Raw genomic sequence first — 23823 nt, forward strand, 5'->3', positions numbered from 1 at the left:
TATTTTACAATCCTGATTAAATGCGCCAACTTTTAATGGCACTTGCCAAGGCACTCTAGTACATTTTTTTTAAAGGAGGGGCCGTCAAAGTCGACAAATTTAGAAAATTTTAAATTCATAGTTTAACAAATAGTCTTCAATTCAAGGAAACTTGGGGCAATTGTGTCATTATTTTTGACTGTGATTCTAGAAATGATATTTAGGGTTACGGTTCCAAAGTTTAAATGAACAAAAATAATAAAAATTAACCACAATAACCGAAAAATAGTTACAGGTTGACCAAATTTTTAGGTTTTTCTTAAATGCCCATAATTTTCAAAATGCATGGGATAGATTTTTTTTTAGATTTTTCTCATGATGGTTACAATCAATCCTGTCGCCCCGTTTTGGCTTGACGTTGAGTTTTGGGACACCCTGTATATTCCTCGAGTAGGTATTTAAGTTATATGTATTATGACTAATTTTTAATAAATAAACAAAATTGTCTTAAATATTGTTTTAATTTAATTCTTAACATTCCACATAAAAAAAATATTGTTTACCTACTACTACAGTATTAAAATTAAAACTACCCTCGCCACTCTACAATCAATGATCACCTAAGGCTTGAATGAATAAATTAAATTCCATGATTAAAATATAATAAATTATTATCTACAATAATGAAGATTTTCAAATACACAATCCTCTTATTAACAATTTTATATCAAAATTAAAAATGAGTAATCTAACTATACAGCAAATTCTTCCCTAGATGTCGCTATTTTGTGGAGAAGATGGTGTAAGGATGTTCTTGGAACCCACATAAGACGCAAGATGGCGCTGCTATGCCTCTTCATAGGAGGAGAGGTTAGTCAATAGTCGGTACTCCGTACTCCGTAGTCGTTACGTAATATTTTTTACATGTACTCAGAAACAATGATGTAGCGATCTCTCTCACTCTTATGGTATGCCATTTCATGTACCTCAATAGCAAAGAGCTGTTAAACAAAACTGAACTTTATGATTATCAGCGAAAAGGTTCATAATAATTTCATCCCTATATTGTAGTATCATGTCAGTCACCGCCGCATACATTCGGACTAATAGACGTGCTTTGAGTAACATAATATTTAGTTTTTGAAATATTTACTTCGTGAATAAACTTTGTGAATTAAAATGTGAATCAAAATTGACAACAGAGATTATTAATTTACCAATGCTATGGATATTTATTGTTTTTAAGGTAGGTAAGTTAGTAGAACATTAAATGTGTTTGCCTATAAATTATAATATTTAATATGATTTTTATTTAAATTTAAAGGTATATACCTAAAACTTACATTAATTTATGTCTCGTTTTGTATTATATGGTTTCAAGTAATACTTACAGCAATATGTAACTACTATCAGTTAAGATAGTATTAAGCTAATAAACATGTTTATTTTATTTTCGGCTAAAATAAATGTGAAATAAGCTTAAAAAACTATATTAGCGATTAGTAGTTAAAGTAGTTAGATTAGTTAATATATTATATTCAAGTTTTGGCTAAGCATTAATACTGGTCCTTGACTATATTTCTCAACCTTGAAAGTTGAAGGAGCTTGCGATTCAAATCTGGCTGCCTGACTTGTCTACTTACGTCATGCTCGTACAGGAAAATATCATCTTGAATAAACAAATGAACGTTTAGAATAAAACTTCTCTTTTTTAAATAAATACCTACCTTGAATTTGATATTTTTGGTTTAATGGCATTCAAATGCTTTATAAATTTATGAATACCTACCTATCTTTTTTATTTAACTATTCCTTTTTTTATTTACTTACTTTTTATAGGTAGGTAACTCACAGACATGTATCAAGATAGACTAAGCGAGTGTATGTACTTCCCGTGTCCAAACTAAGTTTATGAAACTTACTTGACGCTGGCCTACACTCAGTCCGCGCTTGCAGTTCGCCAAGGAAAGACGTGAAGCTGAATAAAGTAAAATGCCGAATCGCGCCGTTATAAACTGTAGAAACTCCACAGCTGTGAGTGGCCGAGTTAGCAGAAATGTTTCCTTCCACCGGTAAGTAATTTTCTAATCAGAATATGCACTATTTATTTTAAAATCAAATAAAGAATATCCGTGGAAAACGATCGTGACAAACACGGATACCAAATCATACGAAATGATTCGGAATACATTGCGGCTTTTACTTGGCACGGTAAAGATCGCGTCGTATGATAACAAGCAATGAATAGCGTCTTCTCATTTTTCTGTTCTCATTTTTCTGTCCAATTTTGTGGTTAGTGATGTTCATTTGATGCAACAGTTCTCGATTCTAATCGATTTTATAATCGAACAGAAAAATGATAATTTGAAGGAGCAATTTTTCAGAAAAAAAGGCATAGATTTTTTTTGTCATTTAATACGACTTGACCTAGAACTTTTAAGTATTTTAATACAAAGGTACTAAAAATAAATATTATGACATGGACGCCATTAGTTAAAGTGTCATCTTGGGAGTTTTTTAAGAAAACTCCTTATTGCTTAGACTATGTTTGTTTTTTCAGTTTTCCGAGTAACCGGAACATAAAAGGAAAATGGATCGATGCAACGGGACATAAAGATTGATTGATTGACAGTTTCATTACTTTCTTTCGATGGCCTCTCTAGTACGTAGTACATGGTAACTCAATGGGCATATGTAAGAAAAAACTAAAACACATTAGTTTACTTGTTAGAATATTAAAAGGTTTATAACTTTATTTTATCATCCCTCTGTCTATGGTAATTATCATTTTTCTGTCATGAATCGATTTAGTAATCGATTACGATTCATTTATTTGACTACCTCTTAGACATAGATCTAGTTTGATCTGATTTCTTTCGATTTACTTCGATGGGATAGGACGATACTAGAATCGCCGCGCGAGTGGCGGCCTAATCGATTTAGCGTAAAATGAAATTAACATCACTAAAAAGCGCTCGTGACGCGGACGTCATAAGAGCGTTTTCACATTATCCGATCCGATATCGGATATCGGAAGCCGATAGCCGATATCCGATATCGGAGGGAAGTAAAATGTATGAAATATGTGCCTGTCTTTCACATTGTCCGGTCCGATATCGGATATCGGAGCCGACACCGATATTCCCAGTGGCTATCGGACGATAATGTTCAGTGCTGCCAACTCAATTTTCGAAAAGGCAGTATACCAACAGCAAAAAAGCACTAGTTTGTGTATTTTCAGTCTTATAGGGCGCTCAATCTTTAAAAAAATTCTTTGCTTTTAACCTAAAACCCTTTCTATTAAAAGAAACCTTTTTTTATTAAGAAAACACACATTTAAGTATTTACAGGCATTTAAAATACGATTTATACGGCAGGTATTTTTATTTGCCGTATTAAAATATACGGCAAGTGGCTGAACTAAAGTAAACAAAAATATATTGCGTTCTTAAATTCAAATATCTATCTTCGAAAACATTAGTGTCTACCATCTTTATTTTATCTCATTCTGCCTCGCTCCTCCTCCTACTCGGATGTTGGTTGTGCTCTGTGGTTGTGCTGTTTATTGTATTGTTGTCATTGAGTGCTTTGTTTTTAACCGACTTCAAAAAAGGAGGAGATTTCACACCGATTTTATTTTTATTTTGAATTTACAACAAAGAATACAAAGTTTGAAAACTCTTAATTCTAAAATAATTGTTTATGAGAATAAAATAATTGATGTATCTTTACTTACAGGAAATTACAACAATCATATATAACAAATATATTTGAACGAGTGACAATATTATTTTAGGATATTACAGTGTAATATGAAAAAGAAAAGTATGTAGTGAAAAAATGACTAAATGACTAGGTACATACATACGTCTTGCTAAAAATATGTACATTTAATAGATTTTGAAAGGTATTTACTAATATGTATTACTAAAACTATTAACTAATACTAGGTTGTAGTAGGTATTGATATAAATTTATTTAATTTATAATGTGTTAACATAAAGTATATTATGTTATACAAATGACCGATATCAAAACTATTTAGTAAATAGCACATCTAAATAATATGCAGTAATTTGTGATATCAAATCTTTTTTTACATTTTACTTTTCTTTTTTGAAGTTGTTTTTCTTTATCGTAGTTATTTTTAATGTACATGTACAACTATGATTTATAACATTTGATTTTTTTTAATTATACCTTTTTTTATCAACTGGCAATTTAGTTTAGTTTTCTCTAAGAATTTCTGGCAACACTCATGATGATATCGGAACGATTTTATCGGACAATGTGAAAGGGCAAATTGTATCCGATATCGGATATCGGCTATCGGCGTCCGATATCCGATATCGGATCGGATAATGTGAAAACGCTCTAACGCGTCAAGGTCAGTACAAAAAATATGACACGCTTGGTTTTCATACAGATCGCGGTACTTGCGTTGTCTACTTAAATATACATGTCTATGAGGTAACTAGTCGTCTATACATATGTTTACCATAGGCTTGTGGCGTTGCCACTTTTGTTATCTATGTTTTATTTGTCTGTGGCGTTCCGAAGCGGGACGCACTTGACAGAGTTTCAAACAGCTTCGACCGTTAATTTTCTTAGTTAATACCACGTAACCTATTTTCATTGTCTCAACACTTGCTTGTGATTTGTCTCCTTAACTAGACTCTTTGGTGAAACATTCGTATAGATTTAAATAATATTGTAACAGTGAAAGGTTGAATAAATGTTTAATATTATACAATTTACTACTTTCATTCTACGTGGGTAACAAAACCCCATATTGGTGACCCCGACGTGATCGTCGAAAGCAATCTATACGTTTCACCATCAGTCACCTCGTGCTTTCTTCACGGCCTGCTTTTCGGTTGAGCACTAACGAGCTCCCGAGAGGTGGTCTACAGAATCTGTTGCTACGCAATCTTCACGTCGCTAACTGTCGACCTGCTGTCGACACATTGCTGCGCATATTTGAGCGTGCCTTGCCTGCTTGCTGCCTGCCTGGTGCCACTGCTTGTGGCTGGATCCAGGCCCCTGCCTACGTGGTGCATCTCCAAGTTGTGTTCAGTTTTGTGTTATTGTGTGGTGCTTATCATGAGTGAGAGACAACTTATATTAGACTAATAACATGAAGCTTATAGGTTTGGATTTTTAATTCTAATAATACTTACTAATTATAACTTTAAAATAACAATTTCAATATAACATCTGACTGTCATTATTAACTATTAATTGCATAGGTATTTAACATTGAATAATTAGTTGTGCATTAAACTAACATTGCATATTCTTTCTTATTTGTTGATCATTTGTTTTGATTCATAATAATATGTTAAAACTTACCTTTGTTAGATTTAGTTAACATGCTTGTATACTAACTGTTATTAGTTATTTCATAATTTCTTGTTATAATTTTAAAACTAATTGTGTATTGTTATTTGAAAAATCTACAAATATATGTGTTGTTGTATTGTTCTTATGTGGCATGAATAATGTTTAACTTTGTGTTTATTGTAAAATTTTATATACAATTGTTGTAGCTAATCTAAGTATAGAAAAACTTATTTTTAATTTTATCTGATGTTTGTGCATATGAATGTTAGTTTTTAATATTGTTTAGGTTTTAATACAAGCACTACATTAAGAGTATTTTGATATTTACAAATAATTGATTATATTTACACCCATCCTTCAACGGTTTAAATTTTTAAGTATTTCCTAATTTCACTCTGTCTATCTGGCTGTTACCATGGCTGATGAGAAAGCTCAAATTGAGCAGCTCAAAGCTGATAATGCTGCATTGCAGTTACAGCTTGCTCAGGGAACTCAAACGTCTCAAATTTATAAAGTTTCCGCTAAAATACCACCATTTTGGCCTCATAAGCCTGCAGTCTGGTTCGCTATAGTGGAAGCCCAATTTGAAATAGCTGGTATAGTGACGGATAGCACAAGATATAGTTACCTTGTAGGTCACCTCGACCAAAGGTATGCTCAAGAAGTGGAGGACATAATTACCAGGCCTCCGCCAGCTGGTCAACGGTATGAAATATTAAAAAGAGAACTTATTAGAAGACTTTCCAAAGAAGAGCGAGTGAGGCAGCTTATATCTGATGAGGAGCTGGGTGACCGTCGTCCCTCCCAATTCCTCCGGCATCTGCGTTCGTTAGCTGGAACTACGCTTACAGATGAAAGCATTGTGCGCCAATTATGGATGCGCCGCTTACCTCAACAGGTACAAGCTATTCTAGCATCACAACAAGAACTTGCTCTGGATAAATTGGCAGAATTAGCTGACAAGGTCGCAGATGTAATTAGCCCGAAACAGGTATTCACATCTTCTGCTCCGAATCCTTCCGAACCTTCAGACTTGGATAAATTGACACAGCGGGTAGAGGAGCTGTCGAGACAGGTTTGTGCTTTATTATCCTCTCGCCCCACTACACGTTCTCGATCTTCATCTCCTAGACGGTCACATAGTTCCACACCTTCTCAAGAGAGAGTTTGTTCGTATCACAAGAAATTCTCTCTTGAGGAAAGATTCACTATTTCATCGCACGTGGTAAGGGCCGCGACAGTACTGGTAACAGCATCTCCAAGCTCCCTGTTAGGGGCCTTGAATTGTAATTTTGTAGTATCCAGTGCGTACTGGGTTCTGAACATCACCTCATCAAGTGTGGTAGCGTACTCAACCGGGACCACGCCTAGCACGGAGCCAACACTGGTCGGACAGCAAGGGGTGGGATACACTGGGTTGGCCTTCCTAATGGGGATGGTCAAGGATCCCACCCCGGTCAACGGTCCGGCCTGCAAGAAAAGGTGGGCAGCGGGGCTGGCTGGGGTGTCTAAAGCTAATGCCCTGCCAGATAGTTATATGGACACAATCTGGCAGTTTATTGTTGACAAGAAACCATCTCTATACAGCTCAACAAATGTCAGAAGGGAGCTCATGATGAAGTACCTGGCCTCGACCAACAGGGACAACGAGCCCCCTATAGCCCGAGCCGTTCTGGGCCAACTGGACCTAGTGTTCAAGGACGCATACCTAAAATCAGTTAACCTCATGGACATGTTTACCACGTCCGGCAGCAGGGTTCTGGAGATACCTGTCGTGTTAGAGGAGGTAATGTGTCTAGACAGCGAATTGGCGAGGGTGAAGGCTCTTGAGGGGCCCAATGGAGAATGTTCACTAATTTTGATTATTAGCACTCCATATTCTCTGTCAAAAATAAATAATACTAGTGAAAAAATTACTTCGATACGTCAATTATTTTCCGATTTAGAAGTAAAACAAGTTGTAAACGCCCGGTGATGGTGTGACGTCACACCACAACACGCTCAATCTGGCTCACTCAGTCCGCTAGCGATCGCGCGCCCGCGCCGTCGAAATTATAATTAAATACTTTTAAAAATGTCCAATCCAAATACCAGAAAATCATGTGTTGTTCCTAAATGTAAAAATACAACTACCAATTCGCCGGATAAGTTGTTTTTTATAGTTGCAAAGGAAGTAAGCTACATATTATAATATTTTGAGAACATTGCAGCTGTTTTGCGTTATCCTTTGTTTTCTATACAAGTTTTAATCTATACTAGACTGTGCTTCTGCTCTGCTCGTATGGGCTAAGTATAGGTAGATGGCTAGTAAGATTTTTTCTTGTTTTAAGTTGAGAATGATATGGAGAACTATACTAAAATATAAGTTGGTCGGGGGAAGAATTAAACAAAAACAGGGTATAGTTCCACACAAATTCAAATGTCAACAGGAAAATGAAGATAAACCTCAGAGATCAGCAGTGCAAAAACGCAATCGTATAGAATATTTTGAGAAACTATTAAATAAAGATGAAACTTTGGCATGACTGTTATTTTATTAAACGACTAATAATTACTATTATTGGACTATTAACGAAATTCGCGGACGAAAACCCATCAAAATACTGCGCAAGCTATAACACCTACTACAGCGCTGCCGACTTGATACTAGGGTGCGTATAAAGCAAAATTACCAATCTTCTATTAGATGATACGTGTAATATTCAAGACCAAATCTAAAAAATAAAATATATAACAAACTAGATGATATGTTCAACGATTCTGTTCAATCAAAAACATAAAATATTAAAATTGACTCGATAAAAAAAAATCACCAAGTTAGCTCTAATTTTCACACTTTTACGTTTTCTACTTGACATGGTAATACTTATTATGATTTTTTTTCATAAACAATTATATTAAAACATTTGCAAGTTATTTGTCAGAGCATTTTGAGTAATTACTTTTAGTTTTGGTTTTATCTGCGATAAACCACTTTTATCGTGACAAAACCAAACGTTTATCTCGAGAAAAAAAGAGCGCCAAAAATGAAACCAAAACTAAAAGTAATTACACAAAATGATCTGACAAATATCTTACAAATGTTTAAATATAATTGTTTATTAAAAAAAAATCATAATAAGTATTACCATGTCAAGTAGAAAACGTAAAAGTGTGGAAATTAGAGCTAACTTGGTAATTTTTTTTTATCGAGTAAATTTTAATATTTTATGTTTTTGATTAAACAGAATCGTTGAACATATCATCTAGTTTGATATATATTTTATTTTTTAGATTTGGTCTTGAATATTACACGTATCATCCAATAGAAGATTGGTAATTTTGCTTTATACACACCGCGCGGGGACGCGACCGCGCGGTGCGTTGTGACGTGACGTCACAAGCGGTCACGTGACTATTAGCGGGACTCGATATTTTTCGAAACTTTGAATGCGTATAAAATCAAAACTACTTGGTATTTTTGACTACGACAAAAACTAGTGTATTTGTATACATACAGGCTTTACTGAGACACAATTTCAAGGGATTTGGCATACCTAGTAACATTCTTCATTATAGTACATGCCGTCTAATCGACAATAATAAATACCCAAAACTAAACCACTCGAACTACCCAAACCTCTATGCAGCCACTCTAGAGTGGGCGCGAAGGACAAAGAAAGTCCAGAAGAATTACTTGGGGAGCAAGTCCCTGATTGATCAAGCCATTAACCAAGATATAGTGCGGAAGGTTCTCAAGATGGCAACATCCTCTGTAGGGTCCAGTACCCTCAAGCCAGAACACATAGAGTGGCTCCGTGTCAGAAAAGGCTACCTGGTACCCACAACACCACTTGCTGATGTTCTTAGTAAGGGACCAACCCGACGTGCAGCCTCCGTGATGGACAGCGAGGAGTCAGAGTCCGACTCGGAGGAGGAAAGAGAAGAGGGATCCAGGAAGAGACAGAGAACACACAGGAGGAGATAGGAAAGCAAAACCAGGAAAGCCATGAGCAAGATCTCTCTTTAAAAACTAACCATCCACACGACAACAGCCAACCACAATCACATCATCCCAAATGGCCAATCCAATAGCGTTCCATGACCGCAACGATCTGTCGGAGGAGGAAGGGGATATGGAGGCCGAGGCATCATCTCAGACATAATTATGCATCCGATACACTTGTCCCTGTATCCGACACAGGGCCTAAGCAGATCCAGATATTAGGTAGAGAAACCAGAAGCCTCAAGAGGGCATCAGTAAAAGCCTCACTGGGTAACAAAACCCCATATTGGAATTGGAATAATTTAAGAACAAGGCCAACAAGTGCATCAAGCCTTGCAACTGGAAGGCGGAAAACTAGAAAAACCATCAGTAGAGGTGGCATCTGATTGTTTCTCTCCCGGCCGCCGCTTATTTGTCACCGACCCAAATTCTAAGAATAAATTTCTTATTGATACGGGTTCGGATCTATGTTGTTTCCCTCGACGCCTATTAAAGGGTCCACTCTTTTCAAAAGACTATGAACTCAGCGCAGCGAACGGGAGCAACATCAAGACATACGGTAATATTCCCCTCCATCTCAATTTAGGGTTACGCCGGGATTTTCGCTGGAATTTCGTCATCGCCGACGTCAGCACGCCCATCATTGGCTCCGACTTTTTAAGTTATTACAACTTGTTGCCGGACTGCAGACGCAAGCGATACGTTTCGGTTTCGGTGTCTGTATGCGCTTCCATCGCACAATATCAGCAGGACAGCGTGAAAGCTGTGTCTTCTGCACACTCGCCGTTCGCCGAAGTCCTTGCTGAGTTTCCTGATACAACCCGGCCGCCAGGGTTGCCCAGGGTCGTGAAACACGATACGGTCCACTACATAAAGACCACAGAAGGACCACCCGTGTCGTGCCGCCCTCGTCGTTTTGCTCCTCATAAACTGGCTGCTGCAAAGCGAGAGTTCGAGGATATGGTGCAATGCGGTACGGCTCGTCCCTCTAAAAGTTCATGGGCATCTCCTCTGCACATGACAACAAAGAAAGACAACACCTGGCGTCCATGTGGCGATTACCGCGCCCTGAATGCCAGAACTATTCCGGATAGATATCCTGTGCGGCATATTAATGACTTTGCCAACAGTCTTGCTGGAGCTAAGATTTTCAGCACAGTCGACCTTGTGCGCGCCTATCATCAAATACCAGTATTTGAAAGTGATATTTCGAAGACGGCAATCGTTACGCCGTTTGGCCTCTTCGAATTCCTGCCTGCCGAGATACCTACGGCAAGAAATTCTCCTCAATCACCTCCGCAGCTTCCCGCGCCCATTCCATCCTCACAACCTTATGTCACAAGGTCAGGTAGACGAGTGAAATTTAAGCATCCGTAAAAATTAGTTAATTGATTTGTTTTATTGCTTAATTATTATTATTTTAATTTTTTTTTTTCACCGTAGCCTATTTCTCTCCGTAGGGGGGTGGTGTGGCGTTGCCACTTTTGTTATCTATGTTTTATTTGTCTGTGGCGTTCCGAAGCGGGACGCACTTGACAGAGTTTCAAACAGCTTCGACCGTTAATTTTCTTAGTTAATACGCAATAGCCACTACGCGGTAGATACGTAACCTATTTTCATTGTCTCAACACTTGCTTGTGATTTGTCTCCTTAATTACTAGACTCTTTGGTGAAACATTCGTATAGATTTAAATAATATTGTAACAGTCGTATAGGAGCTACCAACGTTGACAAGAGAGCATTTTAGTATAGTTGGTTCTTTGATATACTGTTCCTCTTGCTATTTCGGTTAGAGTCCGGGCTGTCTGGCTGGTCGCAGTGGTTGCGTTTTTTAGTGCGCATCTCATCTGCACAGGATAATTTCCTTAATTTTAAGTCATTTTTTAACGCGTAATTTTTAATATTTTACCTTTAGATAGATCCATCAGACATAATTTTTTTATTGCAAGACGTTTTTTTCGTTGTTAAATAGGTGCCAGACGCAATTTTTTATTTTGTTTTTATAAAAAATTCAAATTATTTTAGAATGTCTGTAAATTTCATATTATGTTCCTCAAACATAATATAATCTAAAATTAATTAGCCAGACGCTAATTCGATTGTTAAGTATTAAATAATGTGTATAAATAAAAAAAAGTAATGAAGCATGCAGCTCATCAGCTAGTGTATTTTAACTATGCGACAGGAAATAATTGCAAGAATACAATATTATTTACACTTGTTCTTATAAATAAAAGCTAAAATGAAAAAAAAAAACATAAAAGTGAAAAATAAATTAAAGTTACCATACATTGAAAAGAATGGAATAAAAACTATATCAATGAAGGTTAAACAATTACATTGTTAAATTTAAAAAGCCATCTTCATAATCATCATCATCATCATCTTCCCTCACACTGTCAGAATTATTTATGTTATCGTCTAAGGAATTGTTATTGTTTTCCAATATTCCATCATCTGTAAACAACTAGAAAGTTTGTTTCAATATTGATGTACACACATACACACACACAACACACACACACCACACCACACACGACACACACACGTGAACACACACACACTCGCATGTTTAAGTTTGTATTGAATTTAACTAAAGTAGTTAGCATGAATTTATATAGGTATACTAGCGGTCTGCCCCGGCTTCGCCCGTGGTACCTACATGTATAAACTATCCTATCTCTCAAGTTGGATCGAACTGCACATGGTGTGCGAATTTTATTATAATCGGTTAAGTGGTTTAGGAGTCCATTGAGGACAAACATTATGACACGAGATTTATGTATATATATTAAGAATTAAGATTAATGAATTAATATTGTTATCATCATCACTACATAGTATAAAACAAAGTCGCTTTCTCTGTCCCTATGTCTCTTTAAATCTTTGAAACTACGCAACGGATTTTGATGTGGTTTTTTTAAATAGATAGAGTGATTCAAGTGGGAGGTTTATATGTATAATAACATCCATTAAATAGTGGAGAAGTACTGTTATTTTTGAGGTTTCTAATGTGATGTCGTAAAAAATTACATTTTTTCCGCTTACATTGCAAACGCAGGCTGAACCCTACGAGTTTTATCAAAATAATGTACTAAGTATTATACACATTGAAAAGGTCTACAGAAAAGTCCGCGATGGTATATGTCTATCTCTTATGGATAACCCACAATAACTTTTTTTTGTCATTTACTTTTTACGACAAATAATGGCTAATTTTCGATGCGATTTTAACCAATACAGCATTAATCCTTAACTAATTAAATACCTTGAATACATTGTTCATTTAATATAGATCTATATGGCCCTTTACACCGTATGATTTAAGTGAATATTTTCGAAGATATGTATTACAGATTTAAAAATTGCGGGACGTAGCGTTTGCGGCGGTACCAGTCGGCCGCCCGGCTATATATTTTATACACGTGCGAAGCCGGAGCGGGCCGCTATGTTTTTATATTCAACGTTCACAGTTTTTCTGTAGTGTATTTAGTATCAGCATTGCACCCGTGCGAAGCCAGGGCCAGGCGGGTCGCTAGTTAATATTAGATATATATTAGAAAATTTAACTTGTATTGGCAACACTGTATTTTGTCTGTGGTTCTTTTTCTTCTTGTACGCGGTGTGTAATGTGTGGTATTAGGCAATGTGCTATTGGAAACAATATATAAATAAGTTTATGTAATCGCTGTTTTCATTTAAACCCATAACTTAATAGTTAAGTAATAAAAAAATTGTTTTGTATAGAAGATTGTTGATGTACCCTAATAGTTTATTTTTTAGCCTAAGGAATAAAATGTACCAATGGAAGGTACTTGTTCCCACAACACAGGGAATCCTAGAGTAGGAACAATTCAATTTCTATGCATCTTATATTTTCGAAAAAAAAAAAGTTATTTTTTATTGTTATTTAATTTTCGCGGCCGACCCTTTCTATCTCTCTTGCACTTTAAACTATCTCTCCATAAACACAATCATCAAATTGTTATACTAACCTACTTTCACTACGTTTTTATTTGTACATATTTAATACTTAACAATCGAATTAGCGTCTGGCTAATTAATTTTAGATTATATTATGTTTGAAGAACATAATATGAAATTTACAGACATTCTAAAATAATTTGAATTTTTTATAAAAACGAAATAAAAAATTGCGTCTGGCACCTATTTAACAACGAAAAAAACGTCTTGCAATAAAAAAATTATGTCTGACGGATCTATCTAAAGGCAAAATATTAAAAATTACGCGTTAAAAAATGACTTTAAATTAAGGAAATTATCCTGTGCAGATGAGATGCGCACTAAAAAACGCAACCACTGCGACCAGCCAGACAGCCTGGACTCTAACCGAAATAGCAAGAGGAACAGTATATCAAAAAACCAACTATACTAAAATGACTTTTTTTTTAACGTTAATAGCTCCCGTACCACAGTGAAAGGTTGAATAAATGTTTAATACAATTTACTACTTTCATTCTACGTGGGTAACAAAACCCCATAGGCTCAATAAAAAAAAATGTTATTCCTAAACCTTTTAGGTACCTTTATACTATGAAGGTAGGTACTGTATGAGATAATACATAATATTGTAGGTACAAAAAAGTATTTTGTACCTATTTTATTATCTATGGGTGGCCTTATCTACCAAAACGAAAAGATAAACGAGCGAGTCAATGCAACATATAAATAAGTAGGTAGGTATGTAATATGTATGTTTCTGAAATTGCACACAAAAATATGGGTTGTGTGTTGTGTGAATTATACAGGGTGTCCCAAAAAGTAGTGATGAACGGAAGGTGGGAGGTAGAGGACCTAGAGGGCTATACGAATCACCACCATGTATAGTACGACATAAAAGAGATGAAATTAATTATTTTGGAACTAATTCGTTTTTCATTACCTGGCAACCCTGAATTGGCAATGTAGCTGTCAAGTTGAATAAAAATTTGTTGTTTTTTTCGTGAAGTGGAGAAATAATGAGATAAAATTGTTATTTAGAACAAGAAATTTAAATAAAAAAGGAGACATCATGAAAAAGGTTAAACGTAGCGGTGTCCGTGATGTGGTGTATAAAGTTTTTATTCGGTGTTTGTCCGAATTTCAAGCTGGAAATTTATTGACTGATTTGGAAAACGTTTACAAACGTACAGCAGAATATACCGGTGAGATTCCATTTATTTTTGCTCAGTACTACGTAAAATAGAATATTCCATTAGTGACGAGTGTTTAATGTATGTATGTATGGCGATTATTACGTTTTCGCAATTTAATTTGAGGTTATTTGTATGTAAACAAAAACTAGTTTTTATAGTGCGACCAGCACAATTTGAGTCAAGAAGTTATATCCAATCCAACCAGCCTCAAATAAAGTACCTAGTTTAGATTTTACTACATAGTATAGTGATAACTGTTTTCATACAGCTATCTATCTGTTAATCAATCAAACCATAAGAAAAAAAATCATATTTACTGTATCATATTTACAGATACTGAAGATGCCCCGTACCCTCTTGCCAGTACTTCGAAACAGAGTGATGATCAGTCCTTTGAAGGAGTAGAATATTTAGATTTTGATGAATTATATTAATGTACAAAATTTATCTACAAAAAAAATAAAAATATGTGGTTTTCAAATCGCCTTGTTTTTTTCTACCCGACGGACCCAGAAAGAGGGTAATGTGTTTGAGCTGCATGTATGCTTGTTTGTTTGTATGTTTGATTCTATGTGCGCCTCTGCAGTCTAAGCACTTGACCGATTTTTATAAAATAACTAATTCCAAATACATTTAAGTAAAATTTGACCTAGGTAGGTCAATTAAAATACTAATGTATTTTTGTCTTAAATTTACACTATTGCTACAATGAAACAATTATAACGGTTTAAATCGCGGTATTTATTTTAGAATATATATATATAGATGTTTGGATTTTTATTCTATAGTATCAAGATCGCTTGCGTCGCAGTATCAGTGTTGCTATATGAGCGACGGTGGCGCCCTCATTTATTTTCATCTCTTTTGTGTCGCACTGTATGTTGTACGATTTTTCGTATTTTCGGAGTTATGACATTTTTTTCAATTTTTCATCTATCGCTGAGTACGATGAGATTTTTATTTATGGTGACGTGAATAATTGCGCTAGATGCTTGATTTTTTTGTGTGCTAAGCTGAAAGATAGGCCAATTCAGTATGGTAACATTTTACTATCGTTAGATCTTCGAATGGAATTAAAAAAAAAGAATTAAATGCCAAGAAAGATAAAATTACCCAGTATGTTCACAACTTCAAGGACCCATAAAAAATAAAATCACATAAAATAGTTTTCCATTTGGCTTTTAAAAACTTGCTCTATCTATCAGGTAGCTAACCTAAAATTTTCATTTTATTATTCAGAAGGCTTCAATCGAAAAATTGAAATCTAAATGTGGTAAGTGCAAAAATGTTATTTAGGATAGCCCTCTAGGTCCTCTACCTCCCAGCTTCCGTTCATCACTACTTTTTGGGACACCCTGTATGTACTGTGTTTTAAAATTACATTTACCTTATTCTCTCTGGCAAAGTAGGTAAAGATAGATATTGAAAAGGCCTCTATTTTATGATAGAGAATTTAATTATAATTTTAAATTTAATAGTTATTACCTACCTACACATTAATATTATATTGGTAGCTGATATTACAAGGTAGGTAAGTATAATAGCAAAAATCTTGATTCCAAGTGTACCTATCTGTAATTAATTACTTTATTTTTAACCTATCTCTTCTTCTTAGTCGTGCACTCTTGACAGAGTGGTCGTGGTTATGGTGATGGTGCTCTATTCCTGTTAGATGTGGTCACTTCTTTGTTCGCTCCCTGTCCAACAATACGTCTCCATTTCTGACGATCGGTAGCATTACGAGCACATTCTACAAGGCTGGACTGGGTCGTTTTACCGATAAGGTCGGTCCAACGTGTAGGTGAGCGGCCCCGTGATCTTTTGCCCTCAATTTGTCCCTGCACCACAAGCCTCTCCAAGGAATCCTCATTTCTGGTGATATGGCCAAAGAACTTCAATATTCGCATCTGCACAATCGACGAAAGCCTATTTTCGATGTTTAGTTCCTTGAGTATCGAGACGTTGGTTCGGAACGACGTCCACGGTATTTTCAGCATCCGCCTCCAACACCACATCTCCAGCGCATCAATTTTTCGGCGATTCTGCATTTTGAGCGACCAGGTTTCCGCACCATATAGGAAGATAGGAAATACCAGACATTTCATAAGTCGCACTTTTGTGTTCTTGGTGATGCGCCTGTCCTTCCAGATTTTATTTAGTTTTTCCACTGCAGATCTTGTGATAGCGCATCTACGTCCAATTTCTTCTTCACATCCTCCTGTGTTGGTAATAGTGGATCCGAGGTATATGTAGCTGTTTACCACTTCACAATTAGCAACATAAAGTGGTCCTTCATTTTAACCTATAAGTATCACAATAATAAACATGGTACATCTCTGGAACAGCTAGACTGATTTTAACGGGACTTTCTCTGACTGATAGCCGATGTAATAAGGAGTAACTTCTAGGATGATTTTTATTCTGATTTGTCAAACGTTTTGAGGGTTGCAGACAATCAACAAATTAATAATTGCGATTTAATTCCGACTTGTAAATATAAACAAACAACAAATGGAGAACCACACAATGGTGGGATAAATCAATTACGTCATCGGGTGACGCGATACAATCGAGTTGAATTTAACTACCTATTGCGTCGATATTTGATGCAATACTGCGTAGGTATTTTCCAAAATATTAACACATTGTGGACTCGTATCTACTTCAAATATTTCTCATAGTTCCTAATACATCTTCTTATTTCACGATATAATACTTATGTGGAAAAAGAAGATAGACAACATGGTCCTTCAAAGTGTCCGTTCTCCTCCTTCCATCTAAAAGTATTTCATGTAGGTATATTTCACAAAAAAAAACAAGTTTGTTTCCGAAACAGTTAAAATTTAAAATATTCAAAAATAGTTTGGAAAATCCAAAAGTGCACGCCTCATAATTTTTTTTTAATAATTATTTATTAATTATTATTTTTGTTTATTTAATAACAATTAAACCACATCGAATCAGACCCTGAAAAATGAAAGGGTTCTATTCCTGAGCATACTTAAGCGTAAGAGAAAAAAAAAGACTCGATTAGTAAAGTATTTCGGTCGCTATCGTGTTAACAAGAAAATCCTCCGCACATACAGACACACGGACGTCCAAGACAGAACTTTTTTAAACTGTTTTTTAACTAGTTTAAATAACAAAAATGACATCAAAAATATCATGAATGTTAAAAATAGTGTTTTTTCTTAATATGTGCGTGTATGTATTATCTTACAAGTGCAATGTATGATACATAAAGACATTTTAAGTTTGAAAAATCAGATGTTTTGCGCGAAGTGACAGTAGTACCCACCTCAACGCTTCGCTTATGAGGCGTGCAAAAATTCCCCTTATTTGCCCTTAATGATCGAATCGACATACATACATATACGCTTTTTCTGTAAGCTATCGAAAATTTTTGTTCGTGAAAAAAATAAAAATACGTCTTGTTAGAAGGAAAGCTCTACTGGGGGAAAATTAGCTTGATAGAAATCTATTATAAACATGGCCTCGAGATCTCGACGTAACACAATAATTACTACAAATTAAGAACATTCTGTCCTATCTGCGTACTCCAATTTTCTCTACCTTCTAAAAAGTTATATCATGATTCATGACTCTACAGTGCTCTACATAGTTTACAGATTAATACCGAAAGTAGAAAGTATATGAATTACAACCTATTTTTTATGCAGTTTTTTTTATTTGATATGAGATTAAGTAATGAGAGAGAAGAAACGTTAAGAGCGAGTAAGTAAGTATGTAAAAAAGTCTATATAGCATAGAGCTGCTACTGTTGTACATTAAGTCGCGTTTGTACGTACCTAATAGGGATATACGAATAATGTATCCATTTAGAGAGGAAATTCCTTAATAAATGTGGCGCCGAATAACATGAAAAAGGCTTCTTTAATTATTTAAGAACAGTCATCCAATTTTAGAATAAGACCGTACATAAGTATGAGCACAGACTACTTAATAATAATATACTACATATACAACAGACGGTGCACTCCATACAAAAAAAGTTGCACTATGAATTTGCGCAATTAAAGCGCCAGCGGTATGAGTAAAATTTTATTCCCATAAAGGATGATCTCAGAGGTCTGAGGTGTTAATATAGTGCAAGTTACTGAATCACAAGTTATTAACATTCACCTTAATTGGCAGACACTGACTTGTTTAGTTATTTTTATTTATTGTGTTCATATTGTACAAAGTACACACTTAGTAAAATACAGCAATATTGTACTAATTAGCATTAACAGCAAATCTATAATATTATATATTTGAGTTTGAGTTTGGGTCACCGCGGCATCACGCGTGAAGGGGTAGACCGATTTCGATAATTCTTTTTTTATTATATGTATTCCTTGAAGTACGAGGATGGTTCTTATGTAGAGAAAACGTAAATATGTACCACGGGCGAAGGCGGGGCGGACCGCTAGTACATAATATAAGTCAATCCTAACCAGACGTTATTTGTTAGAGGTGTCAAATGTTTATAGCTCTACTTTCACAGCTTTGGGGTAGGTTTAGTTATCATAGGATATATGTTCTGTTTAGCTTGTGACTTGTGTCCATGAAAATGGCAAATAATGTATGAAATATACGTAAAAATGTGCTAAGACGGCTATAAGGAATATTATCAGAAAGTGTCGAAAGCGAAACCGCCCTTGAATATCAACGTTGACTATTTAATTGCTTAGTTGTTTATATTTCTTTGCTTTCCATATAAAACATAAATACACAACCTTATTAAGTAGGTAGGTAGGTACCTATGCATTTGAAATATTGTGTGATGTGTCATAGGTAGGTAGGTACTTACCTATTTTTAAAGAGTAAACTTTGTGAAAATCTCTGAGGATTTTGGTAATATTAAGTATATTAGTATTACCAAAATCCTTATTATGATGTCACAATTTTCTACTTTGAATATAATGTCAGTACTTAAATCACATAGTTACCTACTACATAGAACCAGTTGGCCTTGGCAAATTGACGAACTATGACCACAGCTCTTAAAATATGTATAGGTACTTATGTACTTTAATTTGAGCATTGTTATCCAGTTGTTGTTATTTTGTTATTAATGACAAAGCTATATACATATTTTAAGCAAATACCTTCATACTAAAAGTTGACTGGTAGCCATAGAGCCGGCATTGGTGCCTTAATTTTAAGTTGTTATTTAATTTTATCATACCTATTGTTTTTCTTTTTCAATTTACAATAAAGCATGTAAATAAATAAATTACCAATACGAATTCTTAAAAGCACTGTTTATATTTTGTTTGCAATACATGTATATTTCAAGAGTATCTAGAAAACATTATTTTTTGCAGCTCTATCTCTATAATTTTTTTTTTCCAATAATGGACTAAATTGACAAAGGGACTAGATGACGATATTCAATCTGATAGCGGAGGTACAGGATAGGATATTCAGTTTTTAGCAATTGATGTAAAAATCAATCGATATTAATTGGGCGTTACGACGCGACCTACTTTGGGTTGTTAGTTCTTATCATATGAAGCTCATTTTTGATAAGTGTCCCTTTGGAATATAATGCATGACTCATAGATATATTGTAGCTAAATTAATGATCAACTCCTGAGTGCCTATATTAAGGTCCTTACGTAAGTTTTTTTTTTTTCAGAATAAAAATGTGACGCAAGAGAAACAAGATGACCGTTCTTCTTTATAATGCTTACGAACTGGAGGAAAGAGCCTCGAGGCACCTCAACGTTTGGAAAGGTACCTACACTAATTTTGAATTGACATGACAGTCATGTTAAAAAATCTAAATAGGTACTTATCTCTTCATAGATTTTTTTACGTTATATAGGTACTAAGACCACCTAAGTACTCTACATCTACATTACATCAGGTAGACCTGTGGTCAAATGCCTACTTGATCCGTTATAAAAAAGTATCACTATGTTTATTATGTACAAAAGGATTGAGCATATAATATAGCACACTGATTAAATTTTAAAATCGAATATCATCACATAATATGCAAATTGTGTTGAGTAACATTCATGTAGAGTAGACAATGAATAATTCATTGTCTTGTTGTTTTAACAAATTATTTGTTAAAACTAAAAGCATTTAAGAACCTCAGTTTGAATAACAAATGATTCCTACGTTTATAAATAGTTGTAATCAGAATTCGATAAACGTACATTAGCACCAATTTAATAGATAATAGCTCTTTTCTACAAACAAAACCCACGATCGAAATTAAACGTGCATTTATTTAATTTTATCACATTGCTGTGTAATCTTAGCACTGTTTAAATTGGAACAACATTTGTTTTCTTGGAAGAGTTAAATATTTAGCGTAGGTTTGTTTAGTCGTTAAAATATTTTTCACATACTAACTTATGAATAATAATAATTGATAGTGGTAACGCTACCGGGCATTTGATTACAATGTATTTCGCATCGTATTATGCATTACCATGGAACGTGGGTATAAAAGTTAAAAATACCCTAGTGATATAGAACAGGATAAATTTGTCGAATGAGGCCGGTTTGTTGTGGCTATAACCGTGCGCTGCGGCACATATTGCGGGATACCATTCATGACATCATTGTTGGTATACGAATTTGAATTCGATTTTTTATTGATTTATTAATCAGATGGATTTGGATTTGATAATAGAAGCCTTTTACGCACAAAGAGTCAGGTGTACAATTTAATTAAAAAAAAACACGTCGTTAATTTAAAATAATTAAGTACTTAATTTCTTTATTAAACTAACTACATATATATAAACTATATATAAGTAAATTAATAATGTTTTTTTTTGTTTTCTAGCATGGCATTTAATATTGTATGCACTGGCGGCGGTATTCGGAATACTCAACTATGTGTTCCTACAAAATGCGATGGAAATGGTCGATAATAATTGCGTCATATTTCCGCGACAACTCGCTTTTCGAATTATCGATGCGACGACTTTCGTGGAAAATAAATCAAGTTCGCTCAATGATAGTAACAAAATTGCCAATAATAATGCTCAATTAGAACCTGTCCATTTTGACAACATTACTGAAGAAAATACTGAAAACGTTAAAAGGGATATATCACAATTGAATGAAACAGAATCAAATAAAAACGAATCGACTTCGACGAGTGTTGATATTGGTGACATTACACTTACTGGTGAGAAATTACTTGATTGTTGAGACTATAAATTTCAAAAGAAAATGTGCTGTTTCTTTCCTAAAGCATTAAACATATGTCATTGAAATTTTTAAAATATATATGAAATCGCATTGCAGCTGACGAGAGACAACGGCTGGTGTTGGACACATCTCGGACACTGTTTGGACGAGACAGCGACTGTCAATTTACTGAGTACATTCCGGTCGTGTCTTTGATCGTCGCAGCGACATGGGCGACGTTATTTACAATGTGTCCTGGTGGAGGACACTCACGATCTGGGTAAATATATGTAGTAACTATGATCATACTTTGTTTGAATCGAACACCCCTCCCACCCTTCGGTTCTACGCTCTCTGTGCCAAGGAGGTGTGTTTTTGCAACTTGCTGGATCAAATATATATTTCCAAAAACATTACGTATATGCTTTTATTCACTTGTGCTGTTACCGCTCTAAAAGTTTATTTGAATCACCTTCAATTTAATTTCAGGCTTCAGCAGCCTTGGCGAATATTAGCGCCTGCGTTAATTTTCGCCATTTTAATGGTTGGACTGACTGGACACAATTTTGCAAGAACGAATATGGGGCTACAAAATTTCTGTGCAGCATTTTATAACGTAACAAACGCAACGACGTAAGTCCTAAAACTTAATTATTATTTTAATTTGTAATTTCAAGTAAAATTTTTAATTATAGCAAGCTAATGCAAATGAAAGAAATAAATTATTTGAATTTTAATTTTGAAATTATGAAATGTGTAGGTACGATGTTGTTCATATAAATATAATTAATCGAATAGCATCTAAAAAACTTAAAAAAGTTATGTTTGCAAAATATAAAAATATGAGATATTTGTAGGTTTTTTGTAGGTAAATAAAATACAATTATATGTTTTAATACATTTATTTCTATACATTTAACAATTCTACTACAATCTATCTCGAAATTCCAGTTGTTCATCCGTGGACCAATACCTCCTGCGGTCCGTGAACGCAACATGGTCGTGGGGCGGTCGGGCGGCGGCCACGCGGGCGGCGAGCGCGGCCGTGTGGGCGAGCTGGGCGTGTGCGGCCGCGCTGTTCCTAGCCCGCTGCCTCGCCGCGCCGGACTTCCGTGTGCGACGCACCGGCGCGTACTTGAAAGATCCGAACAATGTAATTAGTGTGAAATGCTATCAACAGAAACAACTTACAATAACGCTCAAAATTTGTCCGAAACTCTGTCCATTCTCGTGAATAGGCAGTTTTATGAGATTTTTTATTCTCATAAATTGGTTCGAGTTTTCGATAAATTGACCTCAGTAAATAATTATAAACTAAATTACCACTTGGTACCTAAATAGCTAAATTTTGATATAAGATAATAATTTTGATATAATAAGTATATTTTAATATTAATTTACAGAAAGTAACGCCGTATCTGAAGAAAACTAAGCGTGTGACGACCAGCTCACCGAATAAATTACGAGATAACACATCCATCCAATCAGAGCCCACTGTTACAACGGAGCTGGTTACAGCTTCCATAGAACAAGGCCAAGACACGGCGCCGGCTTCATTGCAAGTCACACCCGTTAAATCTGCTTTTAAGGAATCGATAGAAATGACCACACCACCCTAAACTATTTTAATCAAGATTCTTATTTTATTTATTTATTTAGAAAATAAGCTTTCACATTTATTTAAAACACAATTTTGCGATGCGAAACCTTACGAGATTTTTAGCAACGCTCACAGTCGCATAAACACCGTTTGTTATTCACAAGGAAGACAAAAGATGTGCCTACATAAACCTTATTAATATGCTTTCTTGTGTGATGACTGTTAATTGTTATAGGTATGCCAGTGATCTTCAGTTCTGAAGTCATATTTAGGTGTATAATTTACTGCCTGCCAATTTTTTTAGACTGCTTGATACTTCAAAATAATTTTGAATTAGAGATAAGAAATATGTAATGCTATATTATAGCTATGAATATTTCCGAAAATGTCTTATTAATCTTATACCATTTTATAAAATGTATTACAATAATAAATAAATAAATATTATAGGACATTATTACACAAATCAACCTAGTCCCACAGTAAGCTCAATTAAGGCTTGTGTTGTGGGTACTAGGCGACAATAAATATAATATTTAATAAATACATATATAGATAAAATAATTGAAATATAATTCTAATAACAAATAAATCATAGA

The 23823-nt window shown here is 34.8% G+C and overlaps 1 protein-coding gene and 1 long non-coding RNA gene across 3 annotated transcripts in view; both read left to right on the forward strand.

The window, feature by feature from the left end:
- The first annotated feature begins 1045 nt into the window (after positions 1-1045).
- Positions 1046-23243, forward strand: LOC149480367 (uncharacterized). Of its 2 annotated transcripts, none has more exons than XM_089706496.1 (7): positions 1046-1216; positions 20093-20205; positions 21275-21622; positions 21742-21904; positions 22114-22257; positions 22576-22777; positions 23028-23243. In XM_089706496.1, exons 2-7 carry the CDS (start codon positions 20136-20138, stop codon positions 23241-23243), a joined length of 1143 nt encoding a protein of 380 aa, XP_089562622.1. In that variant the 5' UTR covers positions 1046-1216; positions 20093-20135. The 2 variants fall into 2 exon arrangements, with proteins under 2 accessions (XP_089562622.1, XP_089562623.1); XM_089706497.1 differs by lacking the exon at positions 1046-1216 and adding an exon at positions 4484-5086 and having other exon boundaries at positions 20108-20205.
- Positions 14177-23823, forward strand: part of LOC149480368 (uncharacterized) — a 95321-nt gene continuing 85674 nt past the window's right edge. The window contains exon 1 of the long non-coding RNA XR_016317004.1: positions 14177-14232. This is a non-coding gene — a long non-coding RNA (uncharacterized LOC149480368). The remainder of the gene's footprint in view (positions 14233-23823) is intronic.

The sequence above is a fragment of the Colias philodice genome, chromosome 18 (assembly GCF_061535455.1).
Source record: "Colias philodice isolate Cphi_HAF_F1 chromosome 18, ilColPhil1 Martin Lab GWU primary, whole genome shotgun sequence".
Taxonomy (NCBI): domain Eukaryota; kingdom Metazoa; phylum Arthropoda; class Insecta; order Lepidoptera; family Pieridae; genus Colias; species Colias philodice.

Excerpts from the sequence above, each read along its gene's own strand:
- LOC149480367 (XM_089706496.1), top strand. The coding sequence starts at position 20,136 with ATGACCGTTCTTCTTTATAATGCTTACGAACTGGAGGAAAGAGCCTCG. Across the intron at positions 21,905-22,113 it reads GGAGGACACTCACGATCTGG|GCTTCAGCAGCCTTGGCGAA; the intron begins GTAAATATATGT and ends ATTTAATTTCAG. Across the intron at positions 22,778-23,027 it reads ACTTGAAAGATCCGAACAAT|AAAGTAACGCCGTATCTGAA; the intron begins GTAATTAGTGTG and ends ATTAATTTACAG.